This window comes from Epinephelus fuscoguttatus, linkage group LG2, assembly GCF_011397635.1.
Source record: "Epinephelus fuscoguttatus linkage group LG2, E.fuscoguttatus.final_Chr_v1".
Lineage (NCBI taxonomy): Eukaryota > Metazoa > Chordata > Actinopteri > Perciformes > Serranidae > Epinephelus > Epinephelus fuscoguttatus.
In genome coordinates this window covers 17,948,422-17,968,177 of record NC_064753.1, presented here as the reverse complement: position 1 = coordinate 17,968,177, position 19,756 = coordinate 17,948,422, and the positions used below count along the sequence as shown (strand labels likewise).

The following is a 19,756-nucleotide window of genomic DNA, read 5'->3' as shown; positions in this document are numbered from 1 at the left end:
CTGTAGCACTATTTATCAATCTAAATTGTTCTGGTGTGAGTTGCAGAGTGTTGGAGATATCAGCTGTAGAGATGTCTGCCTTCTCTCCAATATAATTGAACTAGGTGGCCCTCAGCTTGTGGTGCTCAAAGTGCCGAAAAAATACATTTGAAAAACTCAACAGCATTGTAATGTCTTGGAAATAATCCACAGACCTTGTTATGAGCAGTTTCATGTTGGAACTGATTTCTTTCTGCTGAACTACACCTGTCAGCCAAATCACCACACAGAAGGAAGTGTACATCTACTAATGGATGAGAGGCTCATGCTCGTGACATCACGAGATGTAAACACTAATAGTGTCCTTCTCGGCTTATCAGATATATTATTTTGGTGCTCTGAACACCACAAGCCGAGTGCCATCTGCTTCCATCATATTCGAAAAAAGGCAGACATCTTTATGGGTGATACCTCCAACACTTGGCAACTCACACCAAAACAATCTAGACTGATAAACAGCACTACAGGTAAGAGGAAGAATATGCATTTTTGATTTGGGGGTGAACTGTCCCTTTAACAGTCACACAGTTTTTACACAGACTATAATACAAATCATACTTAAGCATTCAATATTTAGGTGCATGGTCATTAATGTTATTTGCTTATTTTGTGGGCAGCTAAACAAAGAGAATGAAGCATTTTTTGGTAGAGGAGCTTCCCTTTTATGGTAGAAATCCAAATATAGAGATTTTTGTCAAATAAACAGATACTGTAGTAGTTTAGGATTACACCCCTAATCTCTTGTCTATTGTTTGCTTATGACTTTTATTGCATGTAATTAATTTATAAATTAATGAGTATCTGCAGTATCACTGCATTGTGACTTAAGTCTAAGCTGCTGTTTTAAAATCTCAAATTGCATCACCAAACCGCACCTTTTAAGCTCTCCTTGCCTTTCAGAGCACGCTTGTTGGACAGTCCCAGTATCTGGCTGTGTAATTAGCTGCTGCCTTCGTAAATCAGACTTCTAATTACACACAGATTGTGCTGGCAAATTGAATGAAAAGCGCAGCTCACATTCCTCTTTCATGTCCAGAAATCTGGCCGCATGCATCCCAGGGATGAAGCAACGCAGAGAAATTATTTTGCTTTTTACAGTCTTGATATCATTTTCTAAAACATGTTACAAATTTAGCAACATAAAATATTCTTGTGATGGGTTTTTGGATGTTCTGTAGCAAAATGAGACCAGTGATTCCTCAAGCAGATTTTTGGACCAGTTAGTATCCTGTTTCTGATTTGTCTCCACCGTGGCATGTTTGATCCCACACCCCATTCGCTACCAGTTTTCTGATCGCAGCGATTATGACTCAACCTCATACATCCGACAGCAGCTCCTGTCTTTATCTTCCTACTGGCCCTTTAGGGAAAACATGACATTGGGTTTCTGTTGAACTTGATCTCGCTATTTCAAGAATTCTGCAACATCCACCATCCGTTGTGTCCACACAAGCAGGGAATGGATCTGCTCCGATAACAACACATATGTGGTGTTATATATAAGTGTTGTTGACACACAATTGATTGCTTTGGTGCTGTAAACTGTTGCTAGGTGACAGACTGTTGTGTCAGTGTGACAGGGTATTGCAGCATATGAAAGATTGCAGGGTTATTTAAGTGCAGACGAGTGAAGCAGTTAGTGGCCTTATTACCAGCTCTCTCAGGTTGAGGTAATGCTTCAGGCTTGAACCTTGTTTAAGCTTGGCGTTTCTCATATCAGCACTTATTACGCTTCATCAGGAATTTATGAAAGGGCCCTACCTTTCCGTTTTCTTCATCATAGAACCTTGACTCCCAGTCACTCCTGACATGATGGCTGCATAAATCACAGCAGCTGTGACGACTCAACTGTCCCTCCTATGCCCCACACAACAACCCCCGACAAACCCCTCCCTCATGTTCCCTTTTTCTTCATCTCACTCTATCACTGCTTCCTCACCTCCCACCCTCCTGTTTCTCATCATCTTTTTCCCATTTCTCCCAGCCATCTGAAACCGTAGAATAATATGTGAGTGTGTGCGTAGTGCATCTGGTAAAAACCAAGGGAGGGTAACACGAGGAGAAGCAACGTCTTCCTCCTGAAAATTGGCTCAGGAGATCCAGCTCTAAAAGCGCCATGGGAATTCAGCGGATGCCATCATCACTCTCTTTGCATCACTCTCTTTGCTCGTCTAACCCCAAGTGCTCCTGGGTAATTTGGAGGCTGAAAGCAAAGTAATTAAATAGGCCTCCCGATGAGAACATGTTTGTGTTTCTATTTGTGAGTGTGCAAGCGTTTGCGTGCGTGTGCTTGGGCTGCACTCAGGAGGGGGAGTAAATCTGTAATCATTACTCCACATAACGCGGTGCCTATTCTAACACTTTGGGTTTATGAAGCAATGACTCACTGTGCAGGATGTTCTTAGTTTCATAATATCTACTCCAGGCTCAACATCCGGCTACATGATACTTATGGTCGCCTCTTACTGGTGATGTAGGAAAATATTTATGGAAAAGCATGTTGATTACACAAATTTCCCCTAATATTTTATAATACATATAAGAAAACAATTGCTATGTTATATTATCCAACCTTTAATTTCTAGGGATGAGCATTGTATTAATACCGATATCAATACTGATACATCTTATAATTACTGATACTCTTATTAATACTGCTCTCCGTAATTTAGTGTGTAAATAAAGACAAAAATGAAAAGATGTGCAAAGATCCAACATTTTTTTTTAATTATTTTTAATTTTCCATAACCACTTATCCTGTTGGGGGTCATAGGGGGCTGTAGCCTATCCCAGCTGACATTGGGCGAGAGGCAGGGTACACCCTGGACAGGTCACCAGACTATCATAGGGCTGACACATAGAGACAGACAACCATTCACACTCACATTCACACCTACGGCCAATTTAGCGTCACCAATTAACCTGCATGTCTTTGGATTGTGGGAGTAAGCTGGAGTACCCAGAGAAAACCCGTACAGTAGAGGTCCCCCACCCCAAGTTTCAAACCAGGAACCCTCTTGCTGTGTGGTGACAATGCTAACAACTGCAGCACCCTGCAGTATTTTATTTTATTTTATTTTACTACTAACTTAAAGTGTGTTTAGAGTCTCCTATAATGATGGAGGAGCAGTTGCTGCACATGTCTGACCAGCAAATATTTTGTGGTGTGCCTAAATGCTGCTTCACTACCAGAAGATAAATTTAAAAAATATGTCTGTACAAATTACCAAAGAACTTTAGCCCTGGAGCTTCTCAGAAGCTAATAGAAATAGATAACTAAGAAAATAACTTGAAACGCTGTTCATAAAATGAGCCCACACTTTTGAACGTTCTGCCCCGTCAGCCATGACTGTCAGGCACAGAATGTAAACACGCAGTAACAACATCAAACGTAATCCTGCCTGAAGCCAGCAGCTTTGTCATTGTAAGGGGTTGGGAATTCAAAAATGCCAGCTATGTAAGAGTGAATAATTGTTACATACAGTGAATACTGTTAGCAACTTGTCCAGGAGTTTATCGATGTTTCAGTACAGACCAGTCAGGGACCAGTACAAATTCAGTACTAGTTCTTGATACACATCTATACTAATTTCTGTCTACAGTATCTGAAAGTGAAGGTCTCAGTAATAACAATTTACTTTTTTGTATTTGAATGCAACATTATGTGGAATGTAGGCTAACAGATATTTGAGTTTTGTTGATACACAGAAACTCAGCAGATTACAGTTGTATCCGTTTTTCCATATATTTCAGAATGAGCATTAAACAAGTGCTTTATTTATAAAGCTCAGCTGACTTTAAACTCTCAGGCTGTAAAAAGCATCCGATGTATCCAGATGTTTGGTTGCTATGGGTCACGCCAGAGGCTGATAAAGAAGCCCTTGTGCATATTATTGTCAGCTGCAGTAAAGTAAACATACAGATTATTGCACAAATATATTTTTATGTGAGGTATTCTATCTAGAATAACACTGTCCTTTGTGTGCTGTATGAATGGCTGTGGAGAGGTGGCAGCCAGTCTCTATGTTCACTATAGGTACCAGTGAATTATGGTGTGGGAGGCATTCCACATGGCTTGTGATGCAGCAGAATGAAGTGTTAAAAGGAGCATATGCTCTTCAGTCAGGCAGAGATCCATGCTCAAACCAGGCCTCTCAGGCTGCAGCACTTAATTACTGCTGGATAGCGCTGTTGCAGATGTGTGTCTGCGTGTGTAGGAAGACAAAGATCATCGCAAATCTGAAGTGGCAATACATGTGAGTGTCTCATTGGGTGTAGTTACAAGTTCAGGAAGTTCAAAGGGCGCTGCAGACAGGGGAAAAGGAAACACGATTTATCTTAACAGAAGACATCACGTTCTCAGCAGTAAAAGACCCCTGCCTCTGTCCCTCCTCTGGGACTTGTGTAATTTTAGTGCGCTGAGATTCAGTTTGCGCTGGGTTGACATATGTGGATTCACCTCAGTGGAAAACACTTACCTCTGCGAATGCACATACTGTGCTTGAGTTTGTCTCTGTTGTATTTGTTACAGAATGAAACAAACAGGAAAGTTTAATGGTGCACAGTAAAATTTACATTTCTCTCTTCTGTTCCCCTGCAAAGGATTATATCTCAGCCCCTATGGGAGCCCTTGATTTACTATCAAACTTGGTTGCTCTATCTATTACTTTGCAGCCGTATGTCCCTAATAGTATAGGTTATACAGCTGTGATTTATGACATCATTTGCTACAGATAGTCGTCGAAGACACTTTTTACTACATGAACAGGGCAGTGAACTACTTATGCACTAACTCTGCCACCAGAAGTAATTGTTTGGAACATTAAAAATATGTTCTCTTCTCAGCAGTCAGAGGGGAAAAATAATGAAGAAATACTGTACTGCAGTGTGCCTGCTCATTTTTTACTGTGAATACTGTAAAGCAATGGCTAGAAGCAGGGTATGGGATCGGTTTTTAACTATATATTTCAAGAGAAATGTTTCTACTCTGAAATGCGTCTTCTTCCAGTGCTGTTTACACTGTGTAGACTTTGAGGTTTACGGAGGAGCATGTCTTGATCATATTGTCTCCTACGTAGGAGATAACTTTAGGTTTTGGCCAGCAAGCCTGCAAATTTTTCTTTTTACTACCTTACCTCTTAGATCCTCCGTATGTCATTGATGTGAGGTGAAATTATCTCTATGTTGTCCAAAAATGGCTACAGCACCGCCCCTGGTGCTGCTTAGAATAACAGCTTCTTCCCTCTCCTCTGTAGGCACTTCTCCTGTCTGTCCGCCAAATACATGTGCCCCGGTGTGCCAGCAGTGATGAGCAACCTGCTTGCTAATATAAATGCCTACTTCGCCCACACCACCACCACCACAACAACTACTGCCTCCGCTTCAGACCGATTTGCTGCTTCTAACTTTGGGGTAAGTGCACCTATTATTGTCTTGCAGTCTGACATCAGCAGACATTACAGCAGTGATGTATGATAAAGCAGCACTAAATGAAAATGTGGTTTCTGTGGTCTCCAGTTAGAGTTAAGAAACATCTGTTGCTGTCTTATGGTCTGATATTAAACCCTTGACATCACTACTTTCTTTCGTCCTTCTTATTTCGACTAATTTGTCTAAAGCGAGTTGTGCATTTGAAATCAACAGAATCTCAGAGTTTGCCAGTGCTTTCCGATTGAACTTTTAATAAGCTAATGTTGTAAGGCATCAAATAATATTTCCAGGCAGTAAGCCGAGTCTGGCAATATAGCTAAACCCCTAAATTTTCTTCCAGGAAGTAAATATGAATCACTGCAGGCGTGCTTCCGACCACGCAGTGTTATAAATTTTTAGACACAATGCTTTGGGTGTGGTGACACTCTGAACTGAATTATGGATTTTTTTCATCCCGGCAGAGGGAGAAATTTGTCAAATTACTGGACCAGCTGCATAACTCACTGAGGATCGACCTCTCTAAATATCGGGTATGTATGAACTTGGTTTGTTTGTTGACTGATATCGTGCCCAAGTTTTGTCACTTCAAAACAAGGATCATTTTTGCAGTCCATGTTAACAGCATGTAATTAGACTATGTTTTCGCTGGACATTGTGTCTCTGTTTTTCACACTGCAGGAGCAATTCTCCTTTTAAATGGAAATGCAGGTTGCCATTTAATGTGTTCTCTTTAATATTTACATCCTTCAAAACTAACTGTGCGTCTGACAGAAATGATGCCACCTAAGGTATCTGCCACCTGCTTGATTTGATGGACTTCGAGGTTGATTCAACTCTGTTTATAGTACACTGTGTGCTTACTATATCTGGCTGGGAATAGCAATCCATTTCCACTTTGTTGTTAATGCCAAATGTGTGTCTGTTACCCTCCAAACGTTCTTAATGATTGGGATCTCTTCTTTCTTGGATACAGCTCAGTATATATTTAATGCATGCTCGCATTATTTAAATCACACGATGTAATGATGCACGTTAATGCCAGGTTTGAGGTGTTCTATTAAATATCAGGATTAGGACGGGGTAAATGTCACCCTAGATGTGATGGCATCACACCTAGAGTGACATTTGATAATGTCAAATGTGCCATATGTGTTTCCATAGTATTCGAAACCTTATAGGCTTTCAAGACTTTGTGGATTTAAGGTGTGATAATGAGATTTGTGAAGTCACGGACTTACAAACAGACAGATCTCATGTCGTACATTGTTGCTCAACAAAAACAGAACTGACTGAATGAAATTTGATTTACAGAATGATAAACAACTATGAAGTGCTTCTGCAGTTTTCAGCAGACTGTAGCCAGAGGTGTAGCCAGGCTCATAAATATCGATAATCAGCCGACAGTGTCAGGGGGCCATCAGCAGCTGAAGAAATAGTGGTACTCATGGTCCAATAAATAGACCCTGTCGTGAGTGTCCAGCACTCTGTCTGCCACAGTGGTTCATGGATTTCCGGTTTTAGACATCTTGTAAACATCTGTAAACTGGGCTGTGTACTGCCGCATTTTTATATATAGGCTTCAGCCTCTACAGATTGATTTGATCTTGGGCTATTATTAATATGCATAACAAAGATACTTTTGTTTCAAATGAATTTCGGCTTCATCATCAACTGCTCGCTACTTAGCCATGCATACTGCAGCAAAAACCAAGGTGGTGCACAGAGGGGAGTGGAGAGAAAGAGGAACAGCTAAACTCTATATGCTCCTGCTGCAATGAGGCACAGTGGCCTTCGGGAATAGTCAGTAGCTGTGTATCATAACTATTCATAATCGTCAGGGTCATTTATCAGCACATTTAAAAACAAAGACATAATATAGTTTTCTGTACAAGCTAAAGCAATTCTACGAAACAGCCTTGCAACAAACCTCATCTTTGTGAATGTTACTTAATGATTTGTACCACACCATAGTGAAATGTGTTTCTAACTTTCGTCCACCCCCACTTGCATACATGCTGGGGAAATACAGTTTGTGTGTAATCAGGGGTAGAGACATTTCATCCCCCACTAAGCCGCTCACACTTACAGGCTTTGTTGTGTGATAGAGGTTCATTGTTCATGGTCATTTGTTTGGTGATTGTCACTGAATGATGAGCAGCAGGCGCATCTGTTCACAAGCTCCCCTGTATTTAGAGAAGTTTCTGGTTGACCAGTCACAGCAATATGTATGGCCGTATGTGTACTGTTGACTGTCCATTTGATGCCTCAGTAGGTTACATATTGTCTGTGTCCACAAAGTTCTGCTCAAAGATAGATACAAAGATGGATAGTATACTCAGTTAAGAGATTATAAGATAATTATATTTTTGAGAAAATTTGTACCTAAAAAGCTATTTTCATATTTTGTTCAACAACATAAATACATCAGTTAATATCCCACTTACAATATTTGAAGCTTTTATGTGTCTAAAGTGGCTAGATAAGACTACAGAATGTCATCATGCTGAACATGCTTTACAGCCTTGTTATGGTGACGTTGAAGTCATACGACCACAGTTTAGTTTGTGTACAGCCTAACGTTAGCTTTTTACTTCTGCTTATTTTAAGTGCTATATTGTATCATATTGAGTTTTTTGAAGACATTTCCCCTCTCATCCAAAAGGCTTCTTCAAATAGAGCGGACTGGTGCAGAGTCGCAGGCTTTTAACTCTGTGTGGGTGTAAACCCTTACAGAGTCATTTAGGTCACGTGAGCTCAGAGTTTCAGAATTGTTAAGGTCTCATGTGAGTCGTTGACCCTCCCGGCCATCATGTGTGTCATTAGGTTAGGTGGGTCCAGGTGTGAATGGCTGTCTCTGGCTTTACACCCATTATCTTAGAGATTATCTTGCTGAATATAACATGTAAGTATTATAAGCGTTTGTTTGCCACAGATCTTATTGTCTGCAATATTCCAAAATCCAGTGGACAGATCTTATTGGCTTTCTGATGAGGGAACCAGAGCGATGTTACCTTCCACAATGGCCTGCGAAAAAACAGCCCAATCTCAGTGTGAAGTCTTCAAATACCGCTGCTTTGTCAGTGAAAGCCATATTTCACGGCCAGGCGGCATCAGTATGTAACATAACCCTTTGCAGTATTATGATACGCCACTGGTTGGCCGAACAGCACTTGTTGTGGCAGTATGATACGCCACTAGACGCCATCAGGTTGAAATGCTGCCGATAATGACATAATAAAAGGAGCGGGAAGGTCTCTATAGGGCGGGTTGGAGGGGTGGTGGATGGGTCCAACAAATCTCGGACTTTCACCCAGGAGCCTGGTGTTTGCTTCTCTCATTACTGTAGAGCCAAATCATGATGTTTTTTTTTTTATGATTTTTTTTCCAGGAACATCCGCAGCAGATGCAGAAGGATACCTAGTGTGTAGTATGTAGATGTGACATGCCACTGACAAGCTGCAATATGTGATGACTTCAGATAAGAATGTGTCAATAAAACATCATCCCTGCAGCACTCTAATGGATAGGAAAAGGACAATCAAAAACATTGTTAATATTTCCTAGATTATACAACCCCAAAAATGGTAAAATGAAGAAACTGAACCGGCAATCAGAAATTCATCTCTAATTGCCAAAGATCTGCCACTTGCAGGTCACTGAAGGTGCCTCTGCATTTTGCTCTAGCAGATTGAAATCCTGACATACAGCACATAATCTTCCAGGGCAATCCCAGGAGAGCTAAACCTGTCAGACACTATACCACCACACATCCACAGACACACAAACACACATCTCTCACACACACTCTTCCGAAAGTGCAGACAGCCACACTGCTGTTTGACTGCAACCGCCCACTGACTCACACGCAGGTATGCACCTGAGCAGGCACACACACACGCCTTCACACTTCTCCCCAGTCGGTGGCACCACACAGTGAACTGTAACTGAAAGATGACCCTCTCACCTTTAATGTGACACAAAAGGTAATGTGTCATTGAGTGGGTGATTGCTTTCGTTCCCCTGTTCTTTGCCACGACTCGCTGTGTGAAGCCTCATGTGATTATGGAGACACACCCTGGTAGCAGCCGACCCTGCTGTCTGCCTACAACGGGAAAAAAGAGAGGGTGAAGATAGCATGAAAAGAGAGGAAGGGAGAGGACTTGAGGGAGACAGAGAATGAAGTTGCAAATAGCGGGGGAGGGATAAAGAGGATTTGGAAAAAAAGAGAGTTGGATGAAATAAGCAGTGAGTTGGAAGAGATGGGATTTGGACAAAAAGGGAGAGAGTTGGAGGGAAAGAGAGATGGATTTGGAAAGAGAGGAAGGGAGAAACAGATGAAGAATGAAAGGAGGCATGGTGGGTGGGCAACAGAGAAGGAGAGAGAGAGTTAAGTGAAGGAGAGATGGCCTCTTTTATTTTCAGATGGCCCGGCTGTCTGGCGATGACACGTTCACTGAGAGCAGTCACAGAATATCACATTGGCTTCACCTGCCAGCACTGCCCTGCTGCTCTCTTGTCAAGCCTGCCACAGACCAGTGGTTCACACACACACACACACACACACACACACACACACACACACACACACAGTTCATACTCTATCTTTCATTCTCTCACTTTCTGAAGCCGTCCCACAGAGCCGGCCTGCCACTATTGGACAGTAATAAGATTCCGATCTGGCTACTCCGCCCGTTCGCCATATGGATTTCCCTATAATGACATTCTGAGGGAGATTGAGTTTGCTTTTGTAAAACAGAGGGCTTGAATCAGCAGAGAGGGAGTGCCGGCGCAGCTGCCACTCTACATTTTGCTTCATATGCGTTTCTTCCCTTTAAACTTTATTCTAACAGCCCTGATACACAGTGACACCTTGTACAGTCCGTCTGTCCCAGCTGGGATTTGCAGGTTTCTCTGGGTCGGACATAAAATCTCAGTATTCAGAGCGTGCAGCGAGGGATTTGGGCTGTTGGCTTAGTTTGGACAGTTTGATATAAAGTGATGTTTGTTCAGTAAGCACCCCTGGGAGTTGTGCGCTTTTCTCTTTAAAATGGAACTCTGTGCAGTGTTTCAGTGTGCCTTTAGAGAAAAGGTTACTTAATGCAAACACCTGCTTTGCTTTCTACGCTGCAGTGGTTCCTGCTGCCTCCTCCAGTAAAAAAAAGAACATCAAATAGTTGTTCCATTCTGTACCTGTAGCTCTCTACAGCAGGACTGTGTCATATTCAGTAACACTGAGTTCTTAATGTAGCTGATAAAGCATCACATGCACACAAAAAAATCACACCTCTGAGATAATAACCACAAGGTTGCTCCATAGCAAGATGTACTTATGCATATCACGGCCTGCTATAGAAGCACACAACCAGCCTCTGTCATCCTCACATTGCAGATAAATATAATCTTCTAGTTACTTGAGGGAGAAAATATTTTCAGAGAACAAAGCTGCATCTGCATAGTTGCAAGTATTTGGGATAATCTGGTTCATTGCAGAGTAGAACCTGCATAATCCAGAGCTAACCCTTTGAAATTTGTGACAGACAACGTAAAAAGCTAAGAAGGAGAGACAAGCTAGTATCACCTTTCACAGAGTGCAGAAGATAAGAAACCTATGTGCCAACTCTCATGGGGGAAAAAAAAAAGAAATTACAAAAGTTATTGAAAGGGCACAGAACTCTAAGTTATAAATGTGTGAAGTTCTGCTCCTAAAGTAAAATAAGGAAACACTGATTTTTATTGTTAAGTACATACATACATATTGACATGTAGTCATGCACTCAATAGATACAATTTGTAAAAATCCATGTACATACATACATATTGACGTGATATAGCATCACGCAGCTGCTGCAGATTTGTCAGCTGCACATCCATGATGTGAATCTCCCGTTCCACCACATCCCAAAGGTGCTCTGTTGGATTGAGATCTGGTGACTGTGGAGGCCATTGGAGTACAGTGAACTTATTGTCATGTTCAAGAAACCAGTTTGAGATGATTTGAGCTTTGTGACATGGTGCGTTATCCTGCTGGAAGTAGCCATCACAAGATGGGTACACTGTGGTCATAAAGGGATGGACACGGTCAGCAACAATACTCAGATAGGCTGTGGTGTTTAAATAGTGCTCAGTTGGTACTAAGGGGCCAAAAGTAAAGTGCCAAATAAATATCTCCCACACCATTACACCACCACCATCTGCCTGAACCGCTGATACAAGGCAGGATGGATCCATGCTTTCATGTGGTTTACACCAAATTCTGACCCTACCATCTGAATGTTGCAGCAGAAATCAAGACTCATCAGACCAGGCAATGATTTTCCAATCTTCTATTGTCCAGTTTTGGTGAGTCTGTGTGAATTGTAGCCTCAGTTTCTTGCTCTTGACTGAGTGGGTTTCTCTGCTGTAGCCCAAGTGCTTCAAGATTCAATGAGTTGTCCGTTCAGAGATGGTCTCCTGCATACCTTGGTTGTAACAAGTGGTTATTTCAGTTACTGTTGCTTTTCTGTCATCTTGAACCAATCTGGCCATTCTCCTCTGACCTCTGGCATCAACAAAGCATGTCTGTCCAGAGAACTGCTGCTCACTGGATAGTTTTTGTTTTTGGGACCATCCTCTGTAAACCCTAGAGATGGTTGTGTGTGAAAATTCCAGTATATCAGCAGTTTCTGAAATACTCAGACCAGCCCGCCTGGCACCAACAACCATGCCACGTTCAAAGTCACTTTCTTCCCCATTCTGATCTGAGTTTGAACTTCAGCAGGTTGTCTTGACCATGTCCGCATGCCTAAATGCATGAATTGCTTTCACGTGATTGGCCGATTAGTTATTTGTATTAACGAGTAGTTGAACAGGTGTCCCTAATAAAATGGCCGGTGAGTGTACACTGTATATGGTTTAGAGGAGTTCTTTTCCGTGTGATATGATGTTGCATTATACAGTACACTGAACAAAATGTACGAATGTATGCAACACTTTTGTATGTATTCTCATTAATAATAGATACAATTTGTGAAAATCCATGTTAGTGAGCTTATTTTCAAAGATTATCCATCCACATGAAAAGTGTGACGAATTAAGATGTTGGTTTAATAGCATCATTACAATGCAGGATTGCCTTGGGATGGTCACAGTTTCATCACACACAATGCCACAGGTGTGACAAGTTTTGTGGGAGCGTGCCATTGGCATGCTGACTGCAGGAATGTCCAGAGATGTTCCCTGTTAACTGAATGTTCATTTCATTACCATAACATGTCTCCAATGATGTTTTCCTGAATTTGGCAGTATATCCAACCAGCCTCACATTTGTTATTGCCATCCTGAGGCACACCTGTGCCCTAATCATCCTGTTTAATCAGCATCTTTATACTGTATGCCACACCTGTTATGTGGGTTGGTTGTCTTGGAAGAGGAGAAGTGCTCACTAACACAGATTTTGACAAATTTACAACCAAAATGTGAGAGAAATATACTGTATCTGTTGAGTGCATTTAAAAAAAGTCTGCGATTTTTAACTTAAACCTGTGAAAAACTGAAGCAAAATCAAAAATGTTGCATTTTATTTTTTGTTTAGTACATATAAAGGTCAGTGCAGTTAGAACAGTAGAAGTAGTTGAACCACTTTAAATGGAGTTTTAGGGACACTTCTTTTTAACAAAACATCTAAAATTGACACCCATTAAGAATAATACTTTATAACTTCAATAGACAGTCAAATCCACACACATAGACACAATTTCTGTGGCATATGCTATTGCTCAGGGGGGTCAAAGTGCAGGGTTACCAGTGCAGTGTTCCTGTGGCAGTTTGAGGTCCAGCGCCTGTCAGTGCATGACTGCTTTTGATCTCTTTTTCCACATGATTACCAGCATGCGCTCCACTTGTTGCCTGCTGTTTGACAACCAACTTATTTTAGCCATTATGCTGCTTCTGTAAAATGTTAAATGTTAAAATACAGTTGATAATCATACATGATCATTATGAAGCTCTGCTGTGTTTTATTTATTTTGATGGTAAGCAGTCACTGCTTTGGAGTTTTGCACTCAGTGGCACCAGCCCAACATAATATTCAATGTACACTAGAACAAAGCCAAAGAACTAAAAGCTCATCAGCATCACTCACTCCTTGTCCCATCTCATAATGGACTTTCTGTCATCTTTGGAAGGCAGTGCTGATGTTGTCTCTGCTGTTGGCTCAGAGATGGATGCTTTGCTTTTTAAGTATGCTTGCCTGCTTCTGAGCAATAAATCTGTTTCCTTTTCTTTTTGTTTTTCTGCTGATGAAGTTAGAGTTTCTCATTTTCGGTCTTTGTGTTTTCAGACCTAGCAGCTGTTGGAGGTATTTACACCACTGTCAGTGCTCTTAGAAACACTTGAGGGAAGTGTTTCTACCAACCCAATCACCAGAATAAATGTGGACATTGTGTGTTTTTTGTAGACCATGGATATATAACATTTGTATGTTATTAATTAGCAGATATGTTGAAACTTAATGTTCCTATCTTATCATTAATGTGTGGTTATATTTAGGCACAAAAATGACTGGTAATGGCTAGAAAAAGATCATGTTTTGACACCCAGTTTTGATGGCACAATTGCCTCTGGAAATGCAGCTGATGTCTCGCTCAAAAACGACTGATTTTGTTGTTTGTTGGTCTCAAACAATAGTCTGCAGCTTGGTACCCATCTCACTTAGGAGTTGCGCCTTATGCCATCCCTCCACCTCCTACTGACAAAGTCAGCTCATATGCATGTAATCAGGACAACATCACTGTAGAAACACTGATATCATATGTATGAAATGTACAAATGTAACATATCTGTGGTTTGCAAAAACATTCAATGCCAGTATTTTCCTCTGCCGACCAGGCTGGTTTCTACAGAGATGATGGATGTACATGTGCCTCTGTGTCAAACATCGGCATTGTAAATTAAGACACTGGATGAATCATTTTTCAGCAACAGTGAGAAGCTGAATTAATCATAAAAAAATCACAGTTTTTGTGCTTTGTTAGTAATGCTTTATCGGTTCACCAGTACATGCTGTTTTTAAGCTATTTAAGCGTCCCGAACTTGGTTCCCAGCCTGAAGCTGTGATTATAATTTAGATAAATCCCATTGAGCTGCTCCTCGCTTTCCACAGATGTAGTCAATAATGAATGCGTTTCTGTGCACCCCTGCCATCTGCAATCAAAACAGGATGTCAAATATCAAATTAGATCGGTAGCTGAGATCATAACATTTTGTATGTAGACATTTAGTTTTCATGAGGAACCCACCTACCTCTTTTGCAGCTAACATAATGAGTGTCAATGAGCACTCGACTTTACTTGGCTTCAATCACCATAATTACACAGCTAGATTACCTTTTGATGTCAGAATCCGCTAATTAACAGATTCAAAATGCGACGCTTTGATGCAATTTTCCTATTTTAATGTATAGAACATGGTATGATTTAATAATAGTATATGATTTTATTATGTGTTCAGTTTGAATAATTCCATTTAAAAACCAAGTAGATCAGACCTCCACTATCACTGAAAGGCAGACTGGCAGCAGTGAAAATTGCACAGTTTTTTTGTCTGTGCAATTTCAGCTCTTTCACATGGTGATTTTCCTCTCCCAGATAAAGGTGTTAATGCTTCTATTGGAAAAGCAAGAAAGCACAGATTAGTTTGACATTACTTGAGAAATGCAGGGGCCTTAGTGGATTACCTATCTTTATTTTTCAGAATTACTTTTTAGCAACAAAGTGACATTGCAGGCTTAATTGGTTTCACTCTATAAAAGTTGCAATTCCTACGCCCAGAATAAACAGATAAAACACATTTTGAACTATTCTGGCACAGTGATTTCAGGAGGCGTACTGATGGCAACATTCAAGGTTGTGGTGGAAGCTGCAGAATCCATGTTTCAAAAGGGACTGATGGTTTCACTTGTGTGTGAAGGCTACATGTATGTGAGGTTATTTTCAGAGAAATTCCAGTGTCAGCAGAGAGAGAAAAGGTTGTGACTGATGGTACTCACAGGCTCCAGTCTGTGAGTGAGACAGGTGGCGGTGCAGTGGCTGTAAAAAATTATTTTCTTTGCTTGTAATTGAAGGATTTACATTAAAAGGAGTCTGCCGGGGACTGGATGAGACAAGATCCTCAAGCTTCTTAAATCACATTTTAAAATTTAAACCAAATACAATATTCCAGCTAGCAACAAACAATGAAATACTTGAACAACTGTAGTGTTCGTATAAAAGGCAGTGATGCAAACTTGTGTGAGAAAACTCTGCTCCCAACTGACTTTATTTTCTTTTTTTCTCCATCAGCAGCCAAATATAGTATAACTGGTCCACATTTGCTTATGCAGAATGTGTGTCAAGCTTGTTTTGCTGGAGGCTGTTTATCTTTATCGGGAACTACACTTTCACCTCTAACCAGACTGCTCCTATTAATCATGGGACTAGAGAAATATATTGTAAGTGGACAGCTAACTGTCTGTAAAGCATTAACAAGCAGTTGACATTTTTCCCACTTTATTGGTTCTTTCTGAGACCAGTTTCTGGGTCATGTTAAACAGATATTCTTTAAAGCTCCATTGTTCGTTAAGTGTTCTTTGCTTCTTCTTTGCAACTGGTTATAGTGAATCATTTATCAACCCAATACACGTCCAAAAGATGTCAGGCTAGTTTTGCTTCTGCTGATCGGCCTTGATCTCAGATAGGCCTCTCCTGTGCTTGTGCTGTCAAGCCTACAGGCTGCTGTGAGGATTCTGGCTCTATTTCCTGAATCTCCATTGTGCATTTATTGACAAGGTAGAGGAGGGATAGAAAATGAACAAAATTTTATTTAGAGCACTGAGAGAGTAGGAGAAGTAGGATAATGTATGGAGCGGTGATGCTTTTCCTCAGGGCTGTCAGGGCTTTATATGCTCCCCGTCACGGTGCTCTGCGCTGCCTGATGACTTCATGGCCCCGAAATAGAGGTTTTCATCAGCAGGGACCTCCCTTGTCCACTAAACGATTAGACAGACAGTCATTTTGGTATGATTGCTGGGCGTTGCTCCGTAATCAATTTCAATGTTTTGGGCTAAGCGATGTGATATGGTGGGTTGGGGGAGTGTGACGTTAAAAGGCTGCTCTCAACAAGATGTCTCCTCATGTTATTTTCCCCTTTCTCTCCCTCTTTCTTATTACAGGATAATTTCCCTGCGGGAAACCCGGAGCGTCTCCAAGATCTGAAGTCCACTGTCGATCTGCTAACCAGCATCACCTTCTTCAGGATGAAGGTACCTTTGTGTATGTGTGTGGGGGAGAGTGTGTTGGTTGTTACGGAATTGGTAAGCAAGGCACTCAATTTAAGATAATTGAAAGAAACATAAGCGTTGTAATAAATGATGATGGAGCACAACACTAACTGACCTTTGTCGATGTCAAAAATTCACGTCATTTATAACCTTTCATAAGAAAAAAGCTGTGCACTTCATTGAGTGACTGACACACCTTCAGCATTGGTCATGGCTGTGAAGTCTCCTGTCATGAAATTATAAACAATGATTTTAGGCACATTTCATTTATGTGAAATCAATTTAAACTCATAATTCCTCAAAACCTGCCCCTCTTAACACCGCTGACCATTCAAACCCAAATGAGTTATTGTTGCACAATGTCTCGACTGCAGGCCGATGCAATAGTGTTCATGTAACATGGGTTGACTTGCACACTACAGTAACCCTCTATGATTAAACTGCTTCCAGCCCTGTCTTGTTTCCTCTACCTCTCGCTCGCCCAACAGTACATCTTGACTTCTTCCGCTATATGAAGAACTCAGCTTCATTCAGCTCTCTTTTGGCTGGAGTGGGGGTGTAGTGGTGGTGCACTGAGGCATAGCTAAGATGGCAGCTATGAGCAAAGGAATGAAATCTGTCACTTAAGGTTACCAATGCTTTCACTCAATGCCATGCCCATGCTGAGCTTTACTGTGCATACGCACAGCTGCTCACACACAGGAGCTACAGTGTTACTGTACAATATACTGCACACTCACTTTTAGGCCAGCCTGGCCGCACGTCAATTATGATATACATAATGGATGTAATAAGACTGCCCTTTTTCCACAAGCAAGCGATATCTTAGGATTAATATTTCATGTACATGTAATATGATATCATTACGTTGTCACTCCACTGATGGATGATACTGCACATAGGAATTCATTTCAGACACAGGAACTGTCATTGATTTGGGTTGCTAACATCATATATAGCTATTGGATGATCTTACATAGAATGAACTGCTATAAGACGTGGGAGAACGCCTCAACCTGAAAGCATATCTTTTAATCGTGTGTATTTGTGTGTGTGCAGGTACAAGAGCTTCAGAGTCCACCCAGAGCCAGTATGGTTGTGAAGGACTGCGTGAAGGCGTGTCTGGACTCCACATACAAATACATTTTTGATAACTGTCATGAACTGTACAACCAACTCCTTGACCAGGTAAACCTCTTCCAAATCCTTCTGACTGTCACCACCAATCAGTCCTTTCAGCTCATTTAAGTCAGTCAACTGTTGGACACGTACCAGTATAGCTTCTCTGCAGCAGTTCTGCAAACTCAAAGACATCCACAAAGTGAAGAGTCCTCACATTACATTTTGCAGATGTAGCAGCACACACGCTTAATTTGTCCTCATTTGGACTTCACTCTCGTCCAATCATACACTAAGACAATTTAGCTAAGTGCAGGTTGAGTAAGATGAGTTACAATACTATAGTTGTGCATGCATCCATTTGCGTCAAAATGATAAAGACAAAGTTGAGATGCTATGCTATAAGGTGTGGATAGTGTTAAAGTCTAATCAAACTAAGGTCTGCTGCATGGTTGAAAACCTTGACAACATCCCTTCCTCCTCAGCCTCCTTCCCAGACATACATTTCCTTGTATGTTTTTAAAGAAAAACACCAGGGAGGTAAACTGTGCTCTGAGGGTTTTGCCTTTTACATCTGGTTTCTTGTCTTAAAGATTGATGTGTTTTGTTAGTTGGCTGAAATCCTGTCCCAGTGCTTATCACCCATCTTGAGACAAAAAACATTGAAGAACATAACCTCGTCTGTGGCTGGAGCAACTTCTGTACGTTCAGCAAATGTTGAAAAGCTGAATGTTAGTGCAAACTGCAGTCGTGAAAATGCTGCATTTGCTTGCCCCTGCTTTAGTACGGGATTTGTCTGCCAGCTGTTCAGCTTTAGTGTTCTTTTGTTTCTTTTATTATGGGTGTTGTTTTTGTTGTTATGGCTTCCGTGGGAAGCCATAACCCAGCCAAAAACCGGCCAAAAACCGGCCCATCCGGAGCAAAGAAACTCTTAGCAAAGTCTTATAAAAAAGACTATTCCTAACAAGAGAGTTTGTATTTTTATGGCATGTGTGTCTGTTGTTATTGCACATGATCTTTGGTGATGTTTTCCGTATTTCTGAGTAGTGATTTCATAAGTAAACACTGTAAACAAAGCAGCTGACAGCATACGTGCTCTGCTGATTTGTGTAGTCACATTTAATCTACAAACTAGCAACTCAGCATCTGCTAATTAGCCAGACAGCTAGCAACACTAGCTAGATAATAGACAGATAATGCCTTTGAGTCTCTGCATCATTGGAAAAAGTAAGCTGTTCAAGATTGTGTAGCTTACTTAAATTTGTGTGGAGGAATCCCTGAAAAATCTGCTTTAATTACTGGTAGTCTTTTAAAATCATTAATATTGTTAATATTGAGTTACCACTTCAGGGCCACTCCAAATTCATTTATCACAAATTCAAGGTAAAAACACTCTTTCTTAAATTTTCTGCCAGGTGTTGACAGAAAAGCTCTCATTGCATGCCTTTATCACGAATCACCTTCAGCCTGTCATAAAGCTGACATTGCACCTTCCCTTTCAGCTTCAGTGTGTGTTAATGGGTGACGCTGCCAAGAAAATATAAATTCAATATGGCATAGCTGGAAATCAATAAGCTATATGTCATGACTGACATTTACCAGACAATAAAAATGTGCACTGTGTCTGTTGCAAACTTTGCATGAAGGACTTCAACCTTCCAAGAATGAGAGAGTCTGCGAGAGGAGCCATATAAAAGCAGCCAAGCATCAGGCAGCACTTACCTGATTCAAATCACCATCTCATCTTTTTAGGGCTTTTTTGGATCTTGAGTGTCGAGATGGATAATGTATGAGCACAAAAAATAGCTTTCAACGTGGATGATATAAATAAACGGGCATGAGAGTAAGCTGCCTCCTCATGTTAGAATGTATCAC

The 19,756-nt window shown here is 41.0% G+C and overlaps 1 protein-coding gene across 1 annotated transcript in view; it reads left to right on the top strand.

Moving 5' to 3' along the window:
• The window catches only part of LOC125900806 (protein unc-13 homolog C-like), a 106,631-nt gene that overhangs the window by 20,614 nt on the left and 66,261 nt on the right, over window positions 1-19,756 (top strand). The window contains exons 9-12 of the mRNA XM_049596043.1: window positions 5,295-5,451; window positions 5,931-5,999; window positions 16,655-16,744; window positions 17,822-17,950. Of these exons, the coding sequence (XP_049452000.1) occupies window positions 5,295-5,451; window positions 5,931-5,999; window positions 16,655-16,744; window positions 17,822-17,950 (445 nt within the window). The remainder of the gene's footprint in view (window positions 1-5,294; window positions 5,452-5,930; window positions 6,000-16,654; window positions 16,745-17,821; window positions 17,951-19,756) is intronic.